Source organism: Myotis lucifugus, unplaced genomic scaffold, assembly GCF_000147115.1.
Source record: "Myotis lucifugus unplaced genomic scaffold, Myoluc2.0 scaffold_449, whole genome shotgun sequence".
NCBI lineage: Eukaryota > Metazoa > Chordata > Mammalia > Chiroptera > Vespertilionidae > Myotis > Myotis lucifugus.
The window spans coordinates 565,839-574,933 of NW_005871497.1; the positions used below are offsets into that span (position 1 = coordinate 565,839).

A 9,095-nucleotide genomic window follows, 5' to 3' on the forward strand; every position below is an offset into this window, starting at 1 on the left:
TACCATGGATGAAGCAGCAATTCCCACAGAAGTAAGTAACAATACTAGAGCAAAGAGTCCTGCAATTAATATTCCAAGAAATCTTTTTTGTCGTTTTAAGATTTTTACCAGGTCATGTAACAGTTGGTAGGTTTGATGAGACTCCCAAGGCTAGGTTAGGTTAGTCGGAACCCAAGCAAAAGCAGATTGTTTTAAAATTAAGAGGGAATCTTTTTCAAATGTAGAATTAATACAATGGGATAGTGTGCAGCCTGTGCATGACACCTCACACCAATGGCTTGTTGCATTAAGGCACATCAGAATGGGGCCTGAGAGGAGTACAAAAGGATCAAATACACAAATGGTGGCAAATACTGTCTTATTGGGAATTCCCCATAAGGTACAAATGCAATTATTTAAGTTACAATTAAAACTATACCATTTTATAGGTGCAAGTGCAACAGCTAATTTCCATTGCATGTTTTGTAGGGGCCAATTATCACATTGTAATTGAGATCCAACAAATCCTTCTCCATACCATGAGATGGAGTGATTAGCTTCAACATATAGATAGGATGCGGTCCCCTTCCATTTCAAGGTGTGATTGTTACAATATGCAAACCCATAGGGGCTCCAATCCACGAAGGAAAAACTGTTATTAAGTTTGCTGCTGGTGGGGTGGCCACTATAACAGTCTCGCCAATTAATTTCTTCCTCAGCAGGGTGCCATTTATAAGACTTTTTACATAATGGCTTAGTGGGGAGATGTCTTAGTAATGTTACATTTTCTGTACCTCTCCCAGGAGCAAGTAGTGATAGTAGATGTATTTGCTTCTCTCTCCTTAGGTGTCCATCCTGGAGTCAACTGCTGAGGCAGTGGGTTGCCCAGGCCAGAGGTTAACAACCTTGTTGCACCCGCCTGGCCCCTCCCCACCTAACCCCCACCTGACGTTTAGTCAAGCCTTCGGTTGTTTTGGAAGTTATGGACCCTGGCTCTTTATATATACTAGAGGCCCGGTGCACAAAAATTTGTGCACTCCGGGCGGGGGGGGGGGGTGTCCCTCACCCTGGCCTGCGCCCATTCACAGTGGGGGGGGTGTCCCTCAGCCTGGCCACCTGCAGACTTAGGCCCACTCCCCGGGGGATCAGGCCTAAGCTTGCAGTCAGACATCCTTCTGGGGGGATCAGGCCTAAGCTTGCAGTCAGACATCCTTCTGGCAGCCAGGGAGCCCTTGGCAGATGTCAGACTAAAGGCTTAGGCCCCCAAGGCATAAGGTCTAAACCAGCCGTGGGCAAACTATGGCCCGCGAGCCGGATCAGGCCCATTTGAAATGAATAAAACTAAAAAAAAAAAAAAAGACCGTACCCTTTTATGTAATGATGTTTACTTTGAATTTATATTAGTTCACACAAACACTCCATCCATGCTTTTGTTCCGGCCCTCCGGTCCAGTTTAAGAACCCATTGTGGCCCTCAAGTCAAAAAGTTTGCCCACCTCTGGTCTAAACCGTTAGTTGGACATTCTTAGTGCTGCCACAGAGGTGGGAGAGGCCACTGCCACCACCACTCCACTGGCCAGCCATGAGCCCCCATATGGAAGTGCGCTGACCACCAGGGGGGCAGCTCCTGCATTGACATCTGCCCCCTTGTGGCCAGTGTGCATCATAGCAACCGGTCATTATGCCCTTCAGTCAATGTGCATATTAGCCGTTTATTATTATTATTATTATTATTATTATTATTATTATTATATAAGACGTCCGTATTTCCCCCCTTTTGCCCCCTCTACCCAGCTCTTGCCCCCCACTTCTCTCTGGTCATCACCATACTGTTGTCTGTGTCCATGGGTCGTACATATATTTTCTTTGGCTAATCCCTTCTTTAAATTCACTTCTTTAAATTTTTATTTTCAGATAAGTGCTTATAACTGCACTATTATATATTTTCTATTATATCATTTAGAATTAAGATTTTTTTAATTGAACTCTTGTAAATTTTAGCACAATTTAATAAATTATGCTAGAAGCAATTTGGAGATTTTTCATGTAATGCAGATACATTTCAATTAATATTTTGTTAATTTTAATTTTTTAATATTTTAATTTGAAATAATATCATACATGTAAAAAAACTATAAAATACTACAGCATATTATATGTATCCTTCACCCAATTTCTTAGGTGTTAATAATTTAAACATAACCATTATACAACTAACAAAATTTGGAATATATTTTTCTTATAATCTCTTTAATGTTACTTAATCCATTTACTTTGTTTTTGTTAATCTTCACCCAAGGATATTTTTCCATTGAATATTGGAGAGAGTGAAGGGAAAGGGAGAGACACATTGATTGGTTGCCTCCTGCACATGCTTTGATAGGGACTGGGGATCAAGCCAACAACTGAGGTACATGCCCTTGACTGGAATCGAACCACGGGCTAATGCTCTATCCACTGAACAAAACAGGCTTCAGATTAATTCATTTACTTTTAATCTATATGTGTCTTTATATTTAAAGTGGTTTTTGTTTTTGATTCACCCTCATAACCTGTCTTGGCTTCTGGGGCTTTTGGGTCCGACAAGGGGGGGTCGGCTCCTGGGGTGAGGCTGCCTTGCCACCCGGGACCCGCTGATGGCATCCCGGGTGGCAAGGCGGGGCCGGGCCTGCCCTGGATGGCGGCACGCTGGCGGCTCCTGCTGTCCCACCCTGCGCCTACAGTGTGCAAATTTGACACCATCTTTGTTGGCGGTTAATTTGCATATTGTGCTGATTAGCCTATGGGAGGTGAAGCAAAGGTACAGTCAATTACCATGTTTGTCTATTATTAGATAGGATAGAATATCATTCACAGGGATGTTGCATAATGAAAATATAAAACTTTAAAACACATATTTAATTACCTAAATTAGTATCTTTTAAAATACATTAAAATTTTTTAAAAAACAAGATTTTTCAGAGATATTTCTTCATTATTCAGAGCAATTCAACTCTGCTGTGGTTAATTTGAATTAACATAACCAACTCTCATCATTATACGACTTGGAAAAATAAGACACTTTAATTTTTTAAAATTTCTTTTTATAATAAATAATAATGATAATTTTATGTGGCATTAGTTTGAGATTTATTAATTTTACATACTTCTTAATAATAAGCCAAGATTATTAATCATTACCAGTCTTTATTTCAGATACATCTGACATTCTTGGTTGATGGGAGCAGTGGAGACAATGATAGCAAAGACAATACTCAATGCAAATATTTGCCAGGAAAGTGGTTGAAGGATATACCTTTTGCACAACTTAATCTGCTTAATACTGTAATTCACAAAGAATGCTAAGAGTAAACAAGCCTGTCTACTTAAGATCATATTTCACATCATACCACACTTACCCACCCAGGGGTTATTTATGCTCAGGTACCTAATGGCAAACGATTGCTTTTAAAGGTCCAGCTGTAAACTTCAGGTAAGAAATTTAAATCAGTGTATAAGCTATATAAAATCACTGTGTAATAAACATTTGGATGTATTTTATATTTTCTTTTAATAGCAATATCAACCATTACAACCTGGTGGGTTAACTTTTGGGTTGTTTTATTACTTCCCTTTGAAAAGTTTTTAGATCTATTTTGAAATAATTTGGGGGGATTTTTCCTCCCAGGAGTTACACTTCATAATGACTGTATACTAGTAGATATTGAGGGAAGCGTATTATAGAGGAATAAATTGAGAGTTTTTCTAAGTGTGAGTTCATTGGACCCTTTAAAAGTTGATCTATTTCCTATATTTTCTACCAGTGGAAAGGTCATTTGTTCCTTCATTAGGCACACATAACATAGGAAATAAGATGTATACTAATGTATGGTGAGGCAAAAATGATTCTTACAAGTCACAATGGTCTTCAAAACAGCACAAGTACAAGAAGCAAAATGTCGTCCTTTCTGGGTATTTTCTTTCTTTAATATTGTGTAATGGATTATTTATATTTACATATTTTAACTTTATATATTTTAAATGTATATGTTGTATATATAAATGGGTTTATGCAAAATCAAATTTATTTATTAAAAATAGGAAATTTAAAGCTTCTCAAGAAAATACTGTTGTAGCATCAATAACCTGTTGTGCCTTTTTGTACAAATAATTACAGCACATCTTTTACTATCATCTATGATAAAAAACATTTGTATAGACTAGCTTCTTTTCAAATATATTCATTTTTCTTTGAACACACCTGATTTCACAAATATATGTATCATAGTTTTAGGTAGCGCTAAGGATGTCCGACTGAGGGCTTAGGCCCACTCCCCAGGGGAGTCAGACATCCCCCGAGGGCTCCTGGACTGTGAGAGGGCACAGGCCGGGCTGAGGGACACCTCTCCCCCGCCTAGTGCACTAATTTCATGCTCCGGGCAGCTAGTCATACTATAAAATGCCTAAGCAGTAACTGAGAAAAGCAAAGTGGCTTTTTCTCCAAAGTTGTTTTTCTCAAAGTCACAATTACTGAGATTTTTTTTAATCAAAATGTTTGTTTGTGTGACGAACTGTTCAAAGTTTCCTTTGTACACACTGCTTATCACTCATGTCCAGATACTTCTGTTAAAAAACAAACTTCAACTATGTAAATTTTATAGGTCTTACTGGCTTTATTCAACAATTCATGATTCGGGCACCATCCCATCTAGCAGATAGAAAGGAACTCAGATGAGTATCAAATACCATACCTCTAACGAAGATTTGTGTTGTAGTTGATAACGTGACATGATACACTCTAATGGGGCACTCTGTCCTGGTGGTGAATGCTGATAACTTGAAAAATAAAGTCCAAAGTGAGGCAACAAGCATTTATTTGAGGTCAAAACAAACTGAAATCCATGGGGATAAATTCAGGAAGGAACCCAAATTGTACCCCAGTTACGGGGGTGAAGGAAAGGGGTTTTTATGAGAAAGAGAAGGGAAATAATACATAGATAGAATAAAGGAATTTCTATTGATGCTAACAAGCTAAATTACTTTTTAACTATACATGGCTGGTTGCTGATTAAAAATGTCAAAATCATCAGTGCTTGTGGTGAGGAGGTCTGCTTTCCTATTAACTTTACAAACAATTCTTTTCAAGACAATGTTGGTTTGGCTCAAGTCCAAAGGTTATTTGCTCAGTTCAATCATTTGAAATGTATAAGGAACAAGATGTGCAAGGGATGGTGGGCTCTTTTTTTGAAATGGCTACATTTGTATCAATTTTCTCAACACAATAGGCTTTGGAGCCAAAGAGCCTTAAGGCAGCTACCATCAGTTCCTTTCTTATTTTGTTCTATAAACTTACCAAGTTACTCAGCTTTTCTGACCAATATTTTCTTCTTTGATGTGAAAATAATTATTAAGTGCAAAGTAAATGACATTAACATACGTACAACACATTACACAATGTCTGATAGGTAGTGAGCAGTTAACAAATGTTAGCAATTATGAAAGGCTAAGTCTAAATGTAAAGTTGTTGTTATTCACACAGGCTAGCTGGCCTTTTGAGCAGCACTTCCCACAGAAGCATGCTTGACTTAGCAAGTCTCTTCTAAAAGCTCTTATTTACCAGTAGCATTACCCATCATCTCAGGCATATGTACTCATACACAGTTTATTTACTTACTTGCCATTTTTTCTCAGTGATTTATTAAGATAAAGTAGTAATAAATATGATACTTATTGTGTTTGTACTTAACATTTTAAGTCTTCTCCTTGTAATAATCTTATCTATTAATAACTGATAACTATAATAATAGGATCTGGAGAGTATTATTCTAAGTAAAATAAGCCAGTCAGAGAAAAACGGCTATCACATGATGTCACTTATATGAGGAATAAATGAACAAAATAAATTGATGAATAAAATAGATCCAGAGACATGGAAGCATGGAATAGACAAATGTCAGAGGGAAGGGCTCAGGGGGAGAGAGTTGGGGAGAGGGGGAGAAATTAACCAAAGAACTTATATGCATTTATGCATAACCCATAGACACAGGTACCAGTGTAGTAGGCCTGAGGGGAAGGGGCAGGAGTAGAGGGGAGAGGGTCAATTGGAGGGGGGGGGGAGGGGACATATGTAATACTTTCAACAATGAAGATATATTTAAAAAATAATAATTTTTGCTAATGCTATTATATAAAATGTATTAAATATTGAAAAACCTATAGAATTAGCATCTCTACTTTCTAAGCTAATTATAGAGTTTGCATCTCTACATTTCATGTCACATCTGAAGTATCAGTTCCCAGGTCTGAGTGTAGAGTTCAGATATATAGTGGCTTCAAGAAATCGAATAGTAAGACTTTAACAATTATGAGATGCAAAGAAAGGGTTCAACGATTAAGTTTAAGAAAAAAGAATCATAACTAAAGCTAAAGCAACAAGTTGAAAGGTACAACACACGTTGCCCCTAAACCTGTAATTATCATAAACTATGAAGCTACCACGACAAGTAACATTCATTAGAGATAGAACGCTCTTAAGGCTATCACTGGTTTGAATCAAGCTGAAAAATAATTTTTTTTCCTTTTTGTTTTAAATGCAGAGAAATTTGTCTGTGTCACATCTCATCAAATTTTCTATGTCAAGCCACATCATGTTAGAAAAATCCATTCTGCTGTTGTCTCTTCAGATAAGTCTCCTGGGAGTCACTCTTGGTGGGAATGTTCTGATTTGGCCAATGGAAGGTAGTCATTGGCTAAATGTTAAGATAATTATAGATGAGCTGATTAACAAACAGCATAATGTGACTGTCCTAGTTGCTTCTGGTGCACTCTACATCAAGCCCACCTCTAACCCATCTCTGACATATGAAATATATAAGGTGCCCTTTGAGAAAGAAAAAGTGGAAGAAACGATCAAGAAGTTTATTTTGACATGGATGGGAAATAAACCAACTCCTTCAACCATTTGGAGATTCTATCAGGAGATTGGCATAGCCGTCGAGGACTTCCACATGCTGAGTAGAGAAATCTGTGATGGTGTTCTCAAAAACCAAAAGCTGCTGGAAAAGCTGAAGAAAAGCAAATTTGACGTCCTGGTATCAGATCCAGTATTTCCTTGTGGTGATATAGTAGCTTTAAAACTTGGAATTCCATTTATGTACTCCTTAAGGTTTTCTCCAGCATCAACAGTGGAAAAACACTGTGGGAAGATACCATACCCTCCTTCCTATGTTCCTGCTGTTTTATCAGAACTCACCGACCAGATGTCTTTCACTGACAGAATAAGAAATTTCATCTCCTACCATCTACAGGACTACATGTTTGATACTCTTTGGAAATCGTGGGATTCCTATTATAGTGAAGCTTTGGGTAAGTAACTTTGTTTGTATTATTTAAATTAAAACAAACAGAGCTCTTTTTTATTTCCTATGATAATTTTTAGTCATACATATTGATAACTATCTCTTATTACCATTTGATAACAGGAAAGGACATAAAATGCAATATGCTTTGCAACTATACTTTGTTGTTTTCTAATTTTATGGACTTGAAGATACCAACTACATATTTTTATGCATAACATACAGAGACAAATGCAATTTTTAAATTAGGACTTGATTCCCATTTACATATTGCATTGAAAATAGAATTCACCTAGAAACTTTAGTGGTGTGTGGGGAAGGGGGGCCGGGGGGAGCTGAAAGAGATTAAGCTTTCTACAAGCCCATTATTAAACAGACCTTTGAGTCTATGTGTGTGTTTAAAACACACAAGTATATGAATAATCTGATCATTGCTCATAGCCTTCCTACTGTTTAGCAGGCACTCTCTTGGATAGGGAGGTACAACAAAGACTAAGATGAAGTTCCTGGCTTCAAGGATTTCACAGTCAAACAGAGAAATTAGACATGAAAGGGAATATTTACAATATGAATTGCATGGATAATGAAAATATATATAAAGAACAGAAATGATATAAAGGAGATAGGCAGTATATGACAGGACAGAGTGGTACTCTGAAAAACTTCAGAGTTGAGATGATACACAAAGAAATTTTTAAACAGTAAATATGAATTTTCCTGAAAATGAAGTGTGTGGGGAAAGAAACAGTGTGCCCAATATTGTGGAATCTAGAAATAGCACATGTGTGGTGGGTATTATTGACGAGTCAGTATTTAGGAAGGTCAAAGTATAAGGTGCAGAGGTATGGGGGGAAAAAACACTTTGAAGATGTCAAGAATGAATGAATTACATAAATATTTTTCTTTTTTAAAATTCATTATTGTTGAAAGTATTACATATGTTCCCCTTTTCCCCCATTGACCTCTCCCAGCCTGTCCCCACCCCTCAACCCAGGCCTTTACCCCCTTATTGTCTGTGTCCATTGGTTATTCTTATATGCATACAAGTTAATTGTTTGATCTCTTCCCATCCGTCCACCCCCTCCTGCCTTTCTTCTGAGGTTTGACAATCTGCTCGAAAATTCTATGTCTCTGGATCTAGTATGACATACAAGATACTTTTCAAGGCTTCTTGTATGTCATGCTAAGCATCTTGATTTGTATCTAACAAGTACTGGGAACAACCTGAAGGGATTTTTTATGACTAGATTGCATCCTATATAATAAAAGCCTAATGTGCTAAGTGTCCAGTCGTCTGTTCAACCAATCAAAGGGTAATATGCTAAAGATATGCTAAGGCCACTCAACTGCTCACTATGATGTGCACTGACAACCAGGGGGCAGATTTTCTGACCTGTAGGTTAGCTTGCTGCTGGGGTCCGGCTGATCGGAACTGAGAGAGATGGGTTGGACATGCCCTGGAACCCTCCTGCAGTCCCTCCCCAGCTGGCTAACCTCCTGCTTCTCTCCCTGGCCCTGATCATGCACTGGTGGGGTCCCTCAGCCTGGCCTGCACCCTCTTGTAATCTGCAACCCCTCAGGGGATGTTGAAGAGCCAATTTCAGCCTGATCCCGCAGGCCAGGCTGAGGGACCCCACTGGTGCACCAGGCCTCTAGTGTTATATAAAACACACTAGAGGCCTGTTGCACGAAGAGATTCGTGCAATAGGCTTCCCTTCCCTTGGCTGTTGGCACAGTTTTCTCTGGCACCAGGACCCTGGCCTTCTCTCTGGGCTGGGCT

At 38.3% G+C, this 9,095-nt stretch overlaps 1 protein-coding gene across 1 annotated transcript in view; it reads left to right on the forward strand.

Annotated features, from left to right (window-relative positions):
• The first annotated feature begins 6,563 nt into the window (after positions 1-6,563).
• LOC102441782 (UDP-glucuronosyltransferase 2A1) overlaps positions 6,564-9,095 on the forward strand; it is a 43,443-nt gene continuing 40,911 nt past the window's right edge. The window contains exon 1 of the mRNA XM_023744326.1: positions 6,564-7,322. Within this exon, the coding sequence (XP_023600094.1) occupies positions 6,590-7,322 (733 nt within the window). The 5' untranslated portion in view covers positions 6,564-6,589. The remainder of the gene's footprint in view (positions 7,323-9,095) is intronic.